General features: G+C 39.9%; 4 protein-coding genes across 4 annotated transcripts; 1 reads left to right on the plus strand and 3 right to left on the minus strand.

Annotated features, from left to right (window-relative positions):
• Window positions 1-422: 422 nt before the first annotated feature.
• LOC129771587 (isoleucine--tRNA ligase, mitochondrial) lies at window positions 423-4,094 on the minus strand. The gene is made up of 4 exons (XM_055775385.1): window positions 3,870-4,094; window positions 1,777-3,813; window positions 1,486-1,720; window positions 423-1,419 (listed from the first exon to the last, which is right to left on the minus strand). Exons 1-4 carry the CDS (start codon window positions 4,050-4,052, stop codon window positions 986-988), a joined length of 2,889 nt encoding a protein of 962 aa, XP_055631360.1. The 5' UTR covers window positions 4,053-4,094; the 3' UTR covers window positions 423-985.
• A 3,918-nt stretch (window positions 4,095-8,012) lies between these two features.
• LOC129762837 (eukaryotic translation initiation factor 3 subunit D) lies at window positions 8,013-10,502 on the minus strand. Its single transcript, XM_055761394.1, has 4 exons — window positions 10,287-10,502; window positions 10,057-10,176; window positions 9,814-9,967; window positions 8,013-9,750 (listed from the first exon to the last, which is right to left on the minus strand). Exons 1-4 carry the CDS (start codon window positions 10,363-10,365, stop codon window positions 8,232-8,234), a joined length of 1,872 nt encoding a protein of 623 aa, XP_055617369.1. The 5' UTR covers window positions 10,366-10,502; the 3' UTR covers window positions 8,013-8,231.
• A 4,009-nt stretch (window positions 10,503-14,511) lies between these two features.
• Window positions 14,512-16,967, plus strand: LOC129769930 (protein penguin). Its single transcript, XM_055772469.1, has 5 exons — window positions 14,512-15,022; window positions 15,079-16,184; window positions 16,242-16,432; window positions 16,491-16,658; window positions 16,721-16,967. Exons 1-5 carry the CDS (start codon window positions 14,631-14,633, stop codon window positions 16,892-16,894), a joined length of 2,031 nt encoding a protein of 676 aa, XP_055628444.1. The 5' UTR covers window positions 14,512-14,630; the 3' UTR covers window positions 16,895-16,967.
• LOC129769940 (putative peptidyl-prolyl cis-trans isomerase dodo) lies at window positions 16,665-17,797 on the minus strand. The gene is made up of 3 exons (XM_055772482.1): window positions 17,584-17,797; window positions 17,422-17,495; window positions 16,665-17,360 (listed from the first exon to the last, which is right to left on the minus strand). The coding sequence occupies exons 1-3, from the start codon at window positions 17,642-17,644 to the stop codon at window positions 17,019-17,021; spliced, it is 477 nt and encodes a 158-aa protein (XP_055628457.1). The 5' UTR covers window positions 17,645-17,797; the 3' UTR covers window positions 16,665-17,018.
• Window positions 17,798-18,170: the final 373 nt, after the last annotated feature.

The following is an 18,170-nucleotide window of genomic DNA, read 5'->3' on the forward strand; positions in this document are numbered from 1 at the left end:
GTCGAAAATGACTATAGATTGGTAGTATTTACCAAAAAATTCGTTATATTTACTAATTATTTCTCTCAGTGTAGTTGAAGTATCCAGTGAACAGAGAACAAACACTCTATTCAAGTTACTTGTACCAGTATCGAACAAGTAATTGGCCTCTAACTTGAACAGAGTGTCTGTTCTCTATTCACTGGATACTTCAACTAGAGCGCTGACTGGCATCGTCTAAATCAGCCTTAATTTACATTGATTGCGACATTTTGCTAATTGGACAGATATGTAATGCGACACGTTTAATTGGGCATTTTTACCTCGAATTGGACATTGGACAGTGTCGATTTTTGATCAAAAAAATTTTCGAGATGATCGAGATCTCGACGTTTCATGCAATTTTAAGACATTTGGCATCAATTTTTTTTTCGAAAACCCTGATTTCCCTCACTCCCCCTTGGGTGATTTTTCGATTTTCAAAAAACTCAAACCTTGACCGCTTTACGCCACTCTCCCTTAAGTCCGATTGAGCTGATATTTTTCATAGGATGTTTTCTCGAGGTGATGAACATTTTGTATAGGGTAACTTTTTGAAATTTTAAGGTCGATTTTTCCCGTACATTCATTGGAAAAATATAAATACTCTAGGGCTCAAAAACATCGGGTTCTGCAATTATAGTTACGAAAGAAACACCCCTCCGTTGTTATCATTAGTAACATTTTTCATGTTCATGTAACATTCATCTTGTACATTTCTTCAAACAAACTAGTATTCAGAAATAACTTTTTAGCGTTTTTTAGTTTATTTAGGCAAGGTCCACGACGTTCAAAGCAGCAGGAATGTTCAAAACTAGAATCCCGTTTGATAGTTTTGTTCGTTGCACCCATCATCCCATTTGCGTGAATAACCTGGCAGGGTATATTAACTTTATAACGTTTAGTAATAAAATAATTACAAAATGTAATGTTTATATTCATCAATTAAACTATACTAGTCTACACCTCACGAAAGTATCATACTCTTTTCTTTCAAAACAATTTCACAACGCTGGCAAACAGGACTGCCCACTGACGATAACGCAAATCGTCTACATCGAGGACACAACTGTCTTTCCTTGTTACTGGTAATATCCACCGTCAACTGCTCGTCGGTGGAATTTCGTAGAGCGATGGTTCCAACTTGCAAAATTTCGCATAGCTCCGAATCACAACAGGAGTCGTGCACTTTCCGATGCACATTACGCAGAAGTTGTAGGTTTTTCGATGGCACGGTTGCGATTACATCCAAATACCATGTATTAATCTCATGTTGCTGCTGCTGAAATACTTGTCTTTTGAGGTTTAGAGCCTGCTCTATGATTTCTGTAGTGACGAGGCTGCCTTCTATTGGCCCTAATCCACTAACCTGTTGACTTGTTTTATAAAATGGTTCCGAATCTGTTTGAGAATCATGATATGAAAGTAACGTAAAAAATATGAGATACAAAAAAAATTATCATTCACCTATGTAAGACCAACATTCCTCGACTAGAAACGGAGCTATTGGCCACAACACCTTACAGAGAACATCAAATGTTCTTCGGAGAATGATCTGAAGGTGCTGATACTCCCCATCTGTACCACAATAAAGACGATCTTTGATCAAGTGCAGGTAAAATCCTGACAGCGTGGACACACAAAAAGTTAAAATACTCGCCGATGCTCTATTATACTGGTAGGAGTTGAATAAGCTGAAAGTCTTATAAAAAAAAACAATGCTCATAAATTCCATGCATCATATTTCACTATCCTTACCGAATCATGAAACTGAGACAATTGTTGCAAAAAGTACCGATCCACGTGATACAATTCCGACTCATTAAGCTGACTACTATTTGTGTTAGGAATTACACCGAGCAAATATTTCATAATCCCCCTGATTTTCTGAACACTTTCTGCGGACGAAGCTAACAACTTTTGACTGACCGGTATGGAAGTGTTTTGAGTAGCGTGAGCGGCCACCCACCATCGGAGCGTATCGCATCCATACTGACTCACGATATCTTTTGGGGAGATAACGTTTCCCAATGATTTGGACATTTTCAGCCCATTTTCATCCACCGCGAAGCCGTGTACAAAAACGGACCGGTATGGACTTTTACCTCTGGCAGCAATGCTGGTGAGCAGGGATGACTGAAACCACCCAGTAAACTGATCCAATCCTTCCAGATAAAGATCTGCTACTCGATCCTTTCCAAGTACCCCCACCCATGAAACGCCCGAATCGAACCAAATGTCAAGAATATCGTCTCCCCTCACCAATTCTTGTGGACAGAGATTCAACTCAGTCAGCACATGTTGCGGCACTATATCTTCTATTCTGGAAGTCCACCAGAAATCAATGCTTCCCGTCTTTTCCATCATTGTTGAAAGGTTCTCAATTATTCCTGAATGGACGATTGGTTTCATATTGTCTTTGCGGTAAACAACCGGTATCGGAACTCCCCATGCTCGTTGTCTTGAAATGCACCAGTAAGGGCGCTTCTCTAGCTGTGATCGCAGAACCTTTTTGCTAGTGTCCGCCGAGGTGCGCGGGTATATTTGCACATCCTCAGCTGCCCGCAAAGCGGAATCTTTTAGTCGATCCGTATTAATGAACCACTGATCGCTAGCGCGTAATATCACTGGTTTCTTCGTGCGCCAATCAATGGGGTAGGAATGCTCAATTGTTCCACAAGCCAGTGTCTGCTGCCGCAAATACTCCATGATCAAACCGTTGCCCTCTGTCAGAACGAACTTTCCGCGTAAAAACATCGGACTTTTGTCATTGTAGCATCCAGCTTCGTCGACTAGTGATTTTATGGGCATTTTCTTCTCAAGAAAAACCAGAAAATCGTCCGGACCATGAGCGGGAGCCGTGTGAACTAAGCCCGTACCCTTTTCAGCCTTCACATGGTTTGCAGCTAGGAATGGCAAGGGTTCTTTGCTCAAAGGATGTTCATATTTCACGGACTCTAATTCAGGCCCAAAAATATCCGTTACTTTTTCGAGTTTCAGCTGAAGCTGCTCGGAGACATGTGGAACCAAATCTGAACCAATCAACAAAAGCCCAGGACGGTCTCCGGCCCGTACTAAACTATAGTTCAAACCGGGATTGAAACAAATCGCTTGATTCGCTGGTAAAGTCCAGGGCGTTGTCGTCCAAATGGCTGCCGAAACGTTCTCACCTGAACTCAATCTTTGGTATATCTGGGAACAACCAGGAGCTTCAGTAATGCTCATCTTCAAGTACAGCGAAGGACTTTTGTAAGCTTCATCGTACTCGAGTTCTGCCTCTGCCAGCGCAGATCGTGACGATGGAGACCAGAAGACCGGCTTCAGATCTCGATAGATTAAGCCTTTATCGAAAAGTTCTTGAAATAGCCTCAGTTGAGATTTTATATAGCTCGTGTCCAATGTGCTGTACCAAAAACTTTTATCAATCCAATCGGCCGTTACGCCCCATTGTTCGAATTCCGCTCTTTGTTTGTCGATAGTTTCTAACGCAAAACTTCGTGCCAGTTCCCTTATCTTTACCGCATCCAGCTCTGTCGTTTTTCCTTTCTGTTTTTTGTTATAGGCATCTAGAGCTTTAAGTTCGATTGGCAAACCGTGACAATCCCATCCAGGAATGTAATGAACTCTCGTGTCAGCCGCAATTTTATGCCTGAGGATAAAATCTTTCAAAATCTTATTAACCGCATGACCCATATGTAACTCCCCGTTAGCATATGGTGGCCCATCATGTAGAATGAATTCATTCTCAGGAGGCAAGTTGTCCCGCTGCCAACTGTACAAACCGCTGAAGCAAGTCTGAAATAAGCTTACGTTATGTAAATTATGCGAGATGAAACTCAACTTCGCTATACCTGCCGTATACTCTCCTGTACCGCAGAACGCCTTTCTGCTTTCAATCGTGGCGGAAATTTCGTTCTTGGTAAATTGATTGTGTTGGTGAATTTAATTACATTGTCCGGGGCATTTTTGATGGAATAATGTCGCTTAGTAAAGATAAATAGTCTCACGGACAGCTTGGGAAAGTTAACTAGCATTTCGTACACTTCGAATCAAATCTGGAGAACGACCGGTTTTGTTTTTGTTTACATTCATTATCATGCGGCCAAGTAATGACAGGAGTCATAGGGTTCCCATCGGTTGGTTTTATTATTAAGCTGAATGTGCATGCAATTGAATGTGATTAATTAGGGTCCATCCACATACCACTTGGACAGAAAAAGCACTATTTTAGACCTTTTTAAACACCCCCTCTTTCTTCGTGGAGAAGCGTGGACATTTCTCATACCCCTCCCACTGTTGACCACGTGGACATCCCTTTATTTTTTTAGAAAAAAATATTCAATTTTCTTTGTTCTTTTTCATATTTTTATTGGTAAAAATGTTAGCTAAGCTATTACTATTAAATGGTTTGTTCTCATTAGAGCTTGGGAAGCTTTTTATTTTTTTGTTTGTTCGCTGAAGTCCATATGTAAATATTACTCATGGATCTAATCTCGAATATTTTTATAAAAAGCCGATGCAAGTTACTGAGTTCTTTGAGTTTTCAATTCGCTTTGCGGGCGAACTGAAGCTTAAACTCATAGACGTTATTCAGCGCCCGATTTCTGACGCCGTCCACTCAGCAGATCCGCAGATTCATCATACCTATCAAGATTAGTTTAATAATGTAGAATGTTTTCTCTCCTAAGCGTAATTTACATTACACAAAACTAGGTTGAGTAGTGCATGGCGGCTACAATGAACCTAGTCAAAACAAAACAACAGCAGTATCATGAACAAATGGAATAAATATGATTGATTCCTTTTATGGATTTTTATATTTTTGAAATTACGTGAACAATCATCGCATGAATAAGGGATACAGCCAGGTTTTTTAGGCGGTTTTTTTACGCAGATTTTCCAATTAACGAGTTTTTTTTCACGCGGATTTTCCAATTAAATACCAGTGCAATATCACATCTCTCCCTAGGCTCACATTTCTCTCTTATACTCCCTCAGAGCATATTACGATAATTAGTGCTTGTAACGGAGCTTAGCGCTTATGAAGGAAATTAGTGCCGCACCTTATCACGATTCTTACGTGGATTTTAGGTGTTGGATAACGGGGAACTCACCGGGCGGTACAACGGGACGTGGTTTTCACGGGCAGCGATTCGTCTTTCCCTGTCTTCTTAGCTCTGGACGGTCCAACAGTGGTACTGCACGTGCAACGGTAGTAGAGTGTACAAATCGCAAGGGAATCTTCTAGCAACAGCAGATAACCTCATTCGTGAGGAAAACATAGCTATAGCTACCAGTAACCAACGAAATTGCAGGAAAAAAATACGGATTTTCGGAAGCGAGCAACACTCAACTTTTTACTCCGTTTTACGTAAGGATAGTCCCATTTGAGATCTATCATTAGGTGACATGGTTTTTTACGCGGATTTTCAATTAACGCGGTTTTTTTACACGGATTTTCGAACTAACGCGAACCAACGCGGTGTTTTACGCGGATTTATTTTTTTTCGGAATACGAAACGAAAAGTATGGTTTTGGGTGCCAATAAAAATAGTTATCTCGATTTTTCATGCGGAAAAAATGCTACGAAATGTTGATTTGCGCGATAATATACCCTATGCAAAATTTTAGCTCATTCGGACTTCATCATTCATCAAAAAAAATTTGTTTTGTCAGAAGTCCCAGAGTGCCGATTTTTGACAAAAAAAAATTAGAGATGACACTAATTCTCGACGTTTTATGCAATTTTAAGACATTTAGCATCAATTTTTTTTCAAAAACCCCGAATTCCTTTCCGATCCCCCCTTGAGTGATTTTTCGATTTTCAAAAACGATCACAGGGGTTTTGAGGATATACTAGGCTCAAAATACTTTGCTTACAATGGAACTTGCTGCAATATTTGCAAAACTACAGATGCTTTTCTAAAAACACTATAGCAAAACTGTTTTTGCCACTTTTTTAAAGTGCAAAATGCAAAAAATTAAATAATTAGTTAAGGAATTAACTTTGCACACATTTTATTTGAGTTTTCAAAACTGCCTTTCGATTAGCAGTGCATTTGATGAATTGTTAATTATCGAAGACGATGGAGCACTTCTTCATTAGAACGAAAAAAAAACTTTGTATTGAAAGAATCAGCAGGGAAGTTCTTGGAATCCAATGAAAGCTGATTGATAGGGTTACACGGATTTGTTATTGACTTATTCAGCTAAATGCCCCGAAAAACCTTGAAATAACAGAAAGAAATCGATATTCTTGTTTTGTTCCTATATTTTTCTTCGCTACATTTATACACACTAAGATAACAATGTATCCGTAGTATATTCCGACACTCGAACTTTGAAATGTTGAAGTTGAAACTTTCAAATGATGTATGTCGATTTTCCACGAAGTTACAGCATTTTAAAAATAACTCAAAATTTTCAACTTCATAGTCTGTTCCTCTAATTTATTTATCGAGTGTATTATAAAACTAGAACATTCTTCGATTGTGTCTTCATCCTAGTGGAATGCACGATTATCTCCTACCAATGGAAACAAATCGATCGCTCTCAGTTCATATGATGACTTTCCGAATACACATTTTAGAGAAGAAGTTCAGCCATATGAAAAAATATGGATGTTTGACTCACTCAGGCTTACTCAGCTCAACCTTTTTTTTCATAAACTCAGAATACTAAGAGTGGGCGGAAAGTTCAATAATTCTTGAAAATACAGCGCATCGTGTCCACGTGGAGTAGGGTGGGAGCGAAAATGGTCATGTCAAATTTCAAGAACCGTCCGTGTACATTTTGTTTATTGGCCCAAAAAAATAACCTGTGCAAAGTTTCAGCTCAATCGGACATGATTTAGGGGTGCCTCAAAGTTTTGATTTTTTTGGCCACTCAGGCTAAGTCCCAAAAAGTCGATTTTCGGCCAAAAATTTGTTTTCTAGGTGAAGGTGGAAGCTAGCCGCAAATGGGTGCCACAGTATGAGAAAATTATCGTTTTCGCACACTTCCCATCAAGTAATATCAACCAAACTCTAATCGATTACTCACAAGATATTAAATTTTCATCTGCCGTGGCACTGTATAGTGAAAAACGTCGGAAAACTTGAGCTGGTGATCTGAAAGTTTAGTTTTCATTTTTCAATTTTCCGCAATGGTTTTGTTTGTATTGGTAAAAAAATCGTTATTTTTTCAACACTAATGCCAGACAACATCATTGAAATAGATGTAAAAACCACTCAACAAAACGTTATTCATGAGTCAGCGTTTCTTGTCATGAAAATCAATAAATTGTGTTGATATCAATACAATTATTATTTTTACGTTTGATGGGTCTATAATGTAAGTTTGAGCAACTTTAACATTTGTTAAGAAAATTGTATTACAGTGCTTGAAACACTGCCACGGCTGCCTATGCTTTCAAAAATAGTAAACGGAAAAGTATTACATTCAATCAAAATGCCTCGGTCAACGAAGAGAATGGTTAAGGCTCTCCAACGTGAACATGTGAAAACAATACGATCAACGAAGGAAAATATTAAGGAATTATCAACATCGAGAACGGAAGAACTTTTTAATACCAAAGGAGCCCCAAATTCACGTGTGTTACAAATTTGCTAATGTTACGCTCGCGTATAATCAGAATTTTACTTCATATGCAAATACACCTTCTATATATATTTATATTTGCAATTGTTCATACATTTAACTTCAGTATTGAATTGTTATTTTTTTTCAAATGTATTGTAAGACTCGTGTCAGTGAAGCGCCACACAGTCTGATAATTGAATTGATTTACGTACGAAAATCAAAATAAACGAAACAAATTGCTCTTCTCCCACAAACACTATTACCCCATTTTTACACGTGGTTTTACCTATACTACTACAATGGCTTCCTTCACCTTAAGTGAAAAAAAGTTTTCTTAGGTTTTTTTCCACAAAGTTAATGACAATGACTCCCCCTTGTGTGTTCCATTATGGTTGAATAAGTATGTGACACTATTTGGTGCCCAACCAGCGGCATATCGCGAAAACCACGAAATGCCACTGATAGAACTTTATTTCATTCATACAACCGACACTTTATCTCGTGCTTGGCTATCTGCTCTCTAGTAATGTATAAAAATGATGTCACAAATATTATAGGTTTGAGTAACTACTGACAATATATAATATGCTGCTGGGGTTCCACTAAGCTGGGAAGTATTACTATATTGTGCTTTACTTTTGTTGTGCCGCTGCAGCACTGGTGGTAGTTGAAACAGTAGTGGCCACGACATCAGCAGCAGTAATAGTTGTAGTAGTAGCAGGAGCAACACTTGCAGGTGCGACGGTCGCAGTAACGGTAGGAGCAGCTGCAGCTGCAGTTGCAGCAGCCGCGGATGCAGTAGCCGCGACCGTAGTAGTAGTAGCAGCTTTAGACGACGTTCCGTACGAATAAGGTTGGAAGGTGTCTCCATCGTCTCCCTCCTCCTCTTCGCCATCGGTTTCGAACGTGTTGTCCGGAATATCGTACAGCCGGATCATCGGCTTGTTGGGATCCTTCATAATCAAATACTTACCATCCTTCTGCTTCATACAGATATCGATGATACAACGTAAAATTCCCCAGGCATTGTCCATGCTCAAGTTGATCTGGTTGGCAAACTCTTGCGGCTTGAATTGTTGCGTTCCTAGGATAACGTGACGAGAAGAGTCACGCACGTGAGCACGAGACACATATCCGAACTTAATCTGATCCGAACCAGCCAGCAAAGCTTGAATAGTCCATTTTGCCAATTTGCATGAGTTGTTGCGCAACTCATTGGCCAAAACGGCACCGCGCTGAGTGTCAAGCTTCTGTCGCCATTCAACACCGTTGGCAACCTTGGAATCCCATTCATTCAGAGCCTTTATAGTAAGGAATTGAGTATCACCCTGTGGTGTCTGCAAAACAGCGTCATGCTCACAACGGGCAACCAACACAATGCCATTGTTCAAATCCCACTTTCTATAACGATAAGCAACACTGGCCACTTCTCCGTCTTCATCATCGCCAATAAATGGATTCGGATCTCCAAATTTGAATTTGGATTCCTTCTCGCCACTCTTCAGAACCTGTTGGCTGAAATTATGATTGATAAATGTAGCTTCGATTGCCAAATTTCTCGGGGAATTCAGCGAGTTTCCATCCTCCTGCGGAGGCTCAATTGCTGTTTCATTGACAGTTAGCAAATCGAATTCAGTGTTATCCCGTTTATCCATGAACAATTTTTCTCCAATCTTTTCAATGACAATATCCCACGAGTAATTTGATCTAGAGCAGCACATAATCGTAGCTAGAATTGCATCAGTCGCGTAAACATTTCCGTGATTCTTGGACAGCTGGCGAATAATCGGATCGTCCGTTGTCGTGACGGTGTGGAAGATTCTATCCACACGTTGCAATGGACGCTCGTTCTTGACATTAACACGATCATAAACCTTGTCGTAGTATTCCAGTGTTCCACAGGTTGCGATATCCTCTCCCTCTTTAACACTCGGCAGCGAGAGTTTGGACAGCCGCGGGAAGTCCATCTCCTCGATAGTGACCCAATCCGGACGTACCGCAACCGAAGCATCGCGAATCTTCGGCGGTGGTCCACGAGCCCCCCATTTGCGGGTAGTGCCACGTCGCTGATCCCGTCCCTTGTTGGCATTCTTAGACAGTGTTGTCATGGCACCGCTTTGAACACCACCGCGACCTCCGCGACCACGACCGCTGTAATATAAAAAAAAACATATTAATTGAAATTTTATATTCAATTCTATTTTTGCCACTTACCGATTATTTCTCATGTTACCATACTGTCGAACACGCCCACGCAAATGAGGAGGCTTTTGGATTCTGGCACTATCGACCAGATGGAATGTTGTCTCATCCTCTTCATGGTAATAGGCATACTGACTACCACCACCAAACTGGGACGCATACTTATCTGCAAGTGCAAATATTATTTAATGCATCTTGCATCTCTCGAAATGCCACATTTTCAGGTTATGTTTAGAAAAAAAAAACAATACTCACTGGGATATTTTTTATCGGTTTGGGCCGTTCCCGTCCAATCGGATATCTTTCCCAGGCGATCGCTTTTGCTGAAGGGCTGGTACGGAATATCCTTGAATGCATCCGGAAGCTCACATGGACCTAAAATGAATAATTCGCTCAATGAGACACATCGACTGGAAAGTACAAGCTAAACAGCAGCAGTCCAGAAGAATAAGAAGCCAAAAACGGGGCACGGCGAGACTACTCACCCCAACCTTCCTCGTTGAATTGAAGCTGCGGAGCATCGAAGACCGTGAACTCCGGTGTGCAAGTAATGGTCTCACTCATCGTTTCTACAGTGGACCGTAAAATATTTCTCTAGAAACGAACTAAATCCGATTTTTCTGCTTTTTTACACAAACCGTGATGCAGGAAAATTTTAGCCGAACGTGGCTGGATTGGCGAAAGGATCGATTTGACAGAATGTTGTCAAATGTGCGTGGTAAAATTGTTTTCTTGTCGCTCGGTTGGTAGCAGCGTACTGTGAAGCATAATACACTGTAAATTCAATTAAACAAACCGGACGAGGTACGAATTGATGATGATGATAATGCTCCCGCCTACTTTCCGTACAGAGATTGAAGCGAGAGGAGTTATTTAAATGATTTATTTTCTAAACAAATTTCTAAACTGATTTCAAAGTTAAGCAAAAAAACGAACCGTTTTTATTTACAGATAAAAGTTGAAAACATTTCAATGTCAAAGGACAAGCAAACACTCATTCTTGTCCGCCACAGAACCGATACGGTCCCGACGAGGCCCTTACAGTCAAATGACCCAGCAAGACACAAGTTCTACCGCCAGTTTTGTTTTGGATTATCTTTTGACTCATCCAGAGAAATTGAGAAATTTTCCTTTTTAAAAAAATTTCTAGACCGGCCCTTACAAAACTTTTAAATTAATATGGTGAAGCCAGAGTGAACGCGACACACGATGCGATGCGATTCAATGCGAAATAAATGCTATTTTCAAAGCGACATAGTGGCCAGAGTGAACGTGATTGAATAATCTTTATGGTCGTTTTTTGAATCTATTTCTCCTTCACGTAGTTTGTCGACTTTATTTCACAATCCCTCGTTCTGTGCTTTCTAGGTTTTTGGCAATTAGATTATCGTGCAATGCATATGCGTTTCGAGTCGGGGGATCAACGGTCACTGAAATTGTTAAGAAGACTTGTTTTGCACTATGGAACAAACTACACCCCCTTCAACAACAACCAACCGAACACCTATTCAAGTTGATAGAAACAGAACAATTAAGTATTCCAACAGAATGCAATCTCCCTGGAACAACAGTATCCATGCCATATATGTTTTGGATAACGAAGTCTACCCGCTACCCAGCAAACATTAAATCGCATAACAAGCGTATATATAACATCATATGCCCTAAAATTTGGTTGGCATATAATGCGCCTAACTGGCATATGCATGCAAAAGTGGAGGCCATATACATACATGGCAAATGCTTACCGAATTTGTTTGGATGCATATGCAACTTTGACCGGCTATAATAGCGATTATGTTGGAATTGAATTGCGATCTAATATGAATATATTCATGAATTGTCAAAGCACCAAATACGACTTTTGCCATACTCATATACGATTTATTACAGACACAGAAAAAAAATAAATGGCGCAAAATATTTTCGTTAAATGTTTATTATAACCTCACGAATCGCCATTTTTATATATGAGTATTTATGTTCGTAGAAATAATAATTGATTGATTGACTTATGTTGGGAGTGGCTAATGAATGTTTAAAATGACACAGATTGATGTTTGATGAAAACTGCTCCGATGTGGGTTCGAACTCCGGTCGTCTGGATTATCATCCACCAGCTATCTCGCGCGGCTATCTGAAATTTAATTCAACAGCGGTTAAAACTTTTGCGTGCATCAGCATTTCATTCACATTTCAATATGATGTAATATGCTCTTTATTAGGATCTATTATGATTTACTGTTTCATGATTTTCTTCAGCATGCAACACGATTTACTACAGTACTGAATCGATTTAAATTATACGCTTATAAGACACACAAACTGCATCAGCGTAATATACGCATATGATGCGGACTAAATATACTTTATGACAATGTACATCATAAAACTGATGTTTATTATACCGAATTGCGACTTAATTTGATAATGATATATAAAATCGTGTTTCTACATTTTATGCGATTTCAAATATACACGATACATACTTTGATTGATATTATATGCGATTATGATTTATTCGGATTTCTTGTAAGACTTAGTACGTGCAAAATTATACGATTTAATATTTGCTGGGTATTGGCACATATTTTGTGACCATATGCTCGAGCTTCAGAAGAATATTTCAAAGTATATTCAAATGTGATTATGGAGAGTGAAGGTTTCAAAGATCATCGCATAATTCGTTTCACCACGATGTAACGAAAACCGGGGAGCAGATTGGTGATGCGTTTCGTGATTTTGTTTGCACCACAAGAGAATCATAAAATAAAATCAATCAATTCGACTTTTTGCCCTTTTATCCAGGGAAACTTTCGTTTATTGTAGAAATAAGAATGCATTACAGTGCACCCGTGGCCGAGTGATTAGCGTCTCACATTATCATACCGGGTGTTCGGGTTCGATTCCCGTTCTGGCCGGGGGATTTTTCGTCAGAGAAATTTCCTTCGACTTGCACTGTGGTCACGTGTATTCAAGAGCTTGCCCCTCGGAATACATTCAAGGCGTGTTATTTGGCTTAAGAAATCTCAACTAAGTATTAATAAATGACGCTAGTTAATGCATATGTTGAGACGGCAAAAGTTCCACAGGGAACGTTAACGTCATTCAAGAAGAAGAAGAATGCATTGTATGAACTAATAGTAAGTTGAGTAGTATCAATGTATGTTGTATGTTGTTGAACTAATGATAAGTATGAATTGTTTCTCATCTGATTAACATGACCAATTAGATTACAAATCACCTTATGAAATAACACGAAATAAATCCATCTTGAAAAAAAAATCTTGGCATCATTCATCACTACCCATCAACACAAAATCATGAGTTTATAAATATTTTTTAGCATAGTTAAACCCTTCGTACTGATTACCGTTGCTATTGACAAACGCAGGATTTGTTGCTGATGAGAAGAATCTCACTACGAAACTCATAAGCCGTCGACACTTTCAGTATTATCTCTAACTTATTCATAAGAACTTCAAATAATTTAATTGCTACTCTAATTCCTGAAGTCGTTCTGCTTGACCGCTCCCCCGTAGTTCAATTTTAATTTCAATTTGTAGAGGTCGGAACTTGGGCTCTTGATGACAGGCGGATGTTTTGATGTAACATTTCAAGTTGGCTCGGTTGAATTTCGTAACAACGTTCCGTATAATTCTGTGTTCTCGTTGTCGGTTACCAATTGTCACTGCACTTTTTGAGCTTCATTTGTTGCTTCGAAAACATCAGAATATGGCCTGTGGAAATACTGTCATTAACAACATCCCCAGATCTCTTAATTTGTTTCACTTACCCGTGATTCATAACTTATCCGAAACTTTATTCCAACACTTATTGTTCAGAACTTGAAACTTCCTGTACTTTCGAGTTCGCTGACTCCGAAGTGCACTTTTCTGGAATATAACTCCAATCACCGCTTACACAGCCACAGAAACATCTTCTTCCACAATTATGTAAACAAAATATTAAATTGACATTCTTGTCCTGACTCAGAATTTTTCTACCGGCGGTATCAAATAGCTGCCCTTCGACCGTTCCTCCAGTTCCAAAGTTGATGTTTATTTCCCAACAAATTAAAACGGTGAGTCCGACTACTGGTATGATTCAGATGATAACATCGAACCTTTTTTTTCACAGGAGAATCAACGGAACTGCATGTTTATGCCATTCATAGCCAACCATAATCAGCAGAATAAGCCAACCATAGCGGAATGAGCGAACAGCAAAGCAACATCAGCAACCGGACGGCGTTATTTAATTTTAACTTAGATAGGGAGCAAAACTTTTTATCGAGACCTCTGTAATTGGGACAGAAATAAATATATTTAAATATCATTTGGCTCTTCAAGCTTACCAGAAGTGTTCTAAAAAGCCACCCCGAAGTCCCCGAACTGTAGCTTATGTTAAACCAACGTTGAACCGACGGCTTATGCTGGGTTATACTGGCTGCTTTCACATTTGTTTACCATTGTTATCGCGTAATATGTACGAATAATTCGTATTGCAAAAATTTACTCATGATTGGTAATATTTACCGAAAAATTCATCATATGTACCAATGTTTCCTAAGAGTGCAAGATCAATTGACCCAATTGACGAATTTCATTTACTCACTGAGAGAATCTTCACACCCAACTTCACTTAAAATTTCCCGTGTTCTTTCCTACAGGGATATCGTTTCTGGTTTCTATACCGTCCTCTCGGAGCTGTCAATTCGAAAAACGTGTGTTTGTTGATTACAATTCGTTACGCGGTTTGTAGTGCACATTGCTGTATCGAGTACAATAATATAAGTTACAAATAAACATATAATCATTAACTGTGAAATGATCCAAACAAAGAAGCGCTCAATAACCAGCGAAGGTGAAAAATCAGCCACCAAAAAGCTAAAATCGAATAACAACGATGGCGAGAAATTGTTGAAGAAGTCAGTTCCTAAGGACAGTGATTCGAAGGGTAAATTTCAAAAGAAGTTAGCTCCCGGTGGTAAAAAGTTCGATGGTGCTAAGAGTGGAGGTAACTTTAAAGGTAGGAATGATCAAAAATCATTCGGGGAGAAAAAAGCGTTCGTTCAGAATACACCGGAATCGAAACGAGAATACTGGAATAGTTTAAAAACCAAGCAGAAGGAGCTGCGGGAACAGCGGCGGAAATTGAAGACCAAGGATTTGTATGAGCTGAGTGTGGGTGCGAAGAAGATTTACGAGACATTGAAGAAGTAAGATATTTAACATTTCCAGAAAACAACATCAATTGATGATTTTATCGTTTCAGGAAATCAACGGAAAATAAAGAACAGCTCGTTGGCGATCTACACGAGAAGCTTAACAAGGACGATACTTACAACAGGATAGCGACAAGCCATGATACCGCCCGCGTGATCCAATGTATGATCAAGAATGCCTCCGATGATATTCGGTTAAAAATAGCTGAGAAGCTAATTCCGCATATACACGAGCTGGCCGTTTCCAAATATGGCCATCATTGCGTTTCCAGTTTGCTGAAGAATGGCACGAAACCGCTGTGGGCCAAACTTGTGGATGCAATTACCAAACATGTCGTCAAAATTGCCAATCAGTCATTTGGCGGCTCGATTGTGGATTCGGTTTACAACGAATACGCCACAAACGAACAAAAGTGTTACATGCGGCAGGCATTCTACTCGGAAATATATCAACAGACTAAAGACAAAAAGGTCACTTGTATGAAGGATACATGGGAAACTAACGAGTACATGAAGAAGACAGTTATATCCACTGTGAAGGGACATTTGTTGCAGGCTGCAAACAAGCAGCTCACCGATAACGCCTTATTCCATGCTCTTTTATTGGATTTTCTTCAGGAAGCCGGAGAACTCGAACGCACGGAAGTTATCGAACTCTATCTGCCTCATTTGGCTTCGATTTCCAGCACCAAGGATGGAACATCGGCTGCGATTTTTTGTTTTCTAAACTCTGTTGTTAAAGATCGTCGCGCAGCGCTCAAATCTCTCAAACCCTTTGTGGAAAAGTTGAGTGTTCACGAACATGGTCACCGTTTGATTTTGTGCATTTTGAACTGCTACGATGATACGGTTATTCTGGGGAAGCAGTTGGTTTCCGTAATTATGGAAAAAGTAGAAGCGATTGTGTCCAGCGGGGAATGGGGACGGAAAGTGGTGGGTTGGATTTTTTCTCCGGCAGATAAGGATCTGTTGCATCCGACTCAGATTGAGATATTGGATGGATATTTGAAGTACAGCAAAAAAGATAAAGAAATTCGTCGGAAGGAAATTTTCTCTGCCGCTGTGGAACCGTTTTGCAAGGCAGTTGAAAAAAATGCCACTTTTTGGTTACGAGGAGGACATACGGCGCTGCTCACGGCCGCGATTGTTAAAACCCGTAAGATGGTGCTTGCTATTATTATTGTGGTATATATCTTTACTTCTCATTTTGTAGTGAGCGGAGATCATTTGAAAAGGGTCCACGAGGAACTGGCAAAGGTAGTTTGTGATGCCGAGTGGCAGGTACATGAGAACGAAATTAATTCAGAGGGAACCCCTATGCAGATCGATAATAAGAAAAAAGAGGAAAAGAACAAAGGTGGCAAGATAAAGAAAATCAGAAAGAGTCCATTTGCCGAAGATAAAGTAATTTTCCTAGTGATTCCTATATTTATTCGCAAATAATTCAAGCAAATGTTTGCAGGAAAAAACACGCGAAAGGCTTCTCGCAGCCAATCCACTGGTGAATGGGATAGAACACGCCGGAGTACATATTGCCATCAAGAAAATCATCAAATTAGACCAAGAAAAACGTCAGGAGGATGACGAGTCCTCTCAGTTTGGCGAGGCTGTGATAGAAAATCTGGAGGATGTAAGCTTACACAAAGAATAATACTTAATGTGTATTTTAATTGATTTCAGCGATTGTTTCAGGTCAAATTGTGGATTTCGCAAAATCGACCATGCTTCTTGCTGCTGCTGATATTTGAAAACTCTTCTGAACACGTTCAGAAACAAATCCAACAAAAACTCAAATCCCTCAAAAAAGATTTGAAAAAGCAAAATTTTATGGGGGCAAAACTTTTGATAGAGAAGCTTAAGTTGTAGTTTTGTATTTCTTTAGCTGTATATTTAACACATGTTAATCTGAACTGCTAATATTAATAGACATTAAACGATACCTTTCCATTTTATTTCGTAACCATTGAAATCCCAAACCGCCACAACTTGCTTACTTAAGTCTCAAAATCAAATGCACCCCTGAGTCGGTATCGACTATGTCGGACATGTCGCCCACCTTGAGCGCAAACGACGCATCCTCGAAAGGCTTCTGCATCATGCCCCGCTTGAACATTCCCAAATCTCCCCCTCGTTTGGCGGAACTGCAGTCCGAGTATTTCTGAGCCAACTCTGGCAGCGTCGCTTCGCCCGATTGTATCTGTTTTTTGTACCCTTCGAGGATTTGGATGGCTTCACTTTTGGAACGAGTGATGTTATCGTCCCGCCAAGAGCTTGGCCGCCGGGAGTCCTTGTGTTTCACCAGCAGGTGAGCGCACTGAACTTCGGTTGTTTCCTAAAATTGATGTGGTATTTACATCATCGCTTTTTTTTCGTTTCAATGAGGCGATACTCACCTCAGGACTCGCCGGCTTAGTCGGGAGATCCCACTGCGATTCTTTGGTGTAGATGTTCAAATAATAGGTCATGCCTGAAAAATACCATAAAACATAGCATTAAACTAAACCGGGTAGCGGCATTTTATGCGCAATTTGTGGTCAACTTCCTATGGTACATACCTGTAGACCGGCTGGTGCGCTTTTCCCAACCCTCGGGGACAGTTTCCTGGCCGTCGGACATCGTGCTGCTTATTTCGCGCGACAAAAACTTTGATTCTGTGCGTCCAGCAATCCTAAACAGTGGCAAACACTATCACTACACCAGCTGTTCTCGCAAAATGCTTCTGCAGAGATTAGCAAGCGCGCAGCTTCCGAAATGAGCGAACAACGGGTGTTTTTGCGTAACGCACAAATGTCAACTGGACAGCAACGGTTCGGTAACGCATCGTGAGTCAACACTGAATTAAAAAATCATCTAAAAATTTTGTTTCGCTGAGGCAACTTCAGATCGGACTTCACCCCGTTTATGAGATTTTCATCATTTTTGAGATGTAAGGGGCTGTCCACATAAAACAAAACAACACGAGTATATAATATCGATATGGTTATTATCAAGGCGTTTATATTAATATATAACAGGTGAAGCAACATCATCACTTCTATAAGAAGGGGATTACGGTTTGTGGAGCGGGGGTTGTTTGTTTTGTTATTGCTAGGATACACCATTTTTGCATTTTCACATGCGAGAGTAGTGGAAATAAGAATGA

This window comes from Toxorhynchites rutilus, chromosome 1 (assembly GCF_029784135.1).
Source record: "Toxorhynchites rutilus septentrionalis strain SRP chromosome 1, ASM2978413v1, whole genome shotgun sequence".
Classification (NCBI taxonomy): Eukaryota; Metazoa; Arthropoda; class Insecta; order Diptera; family Culicidae; genus Toxorhynchites; species Toxorhynchites rutilus.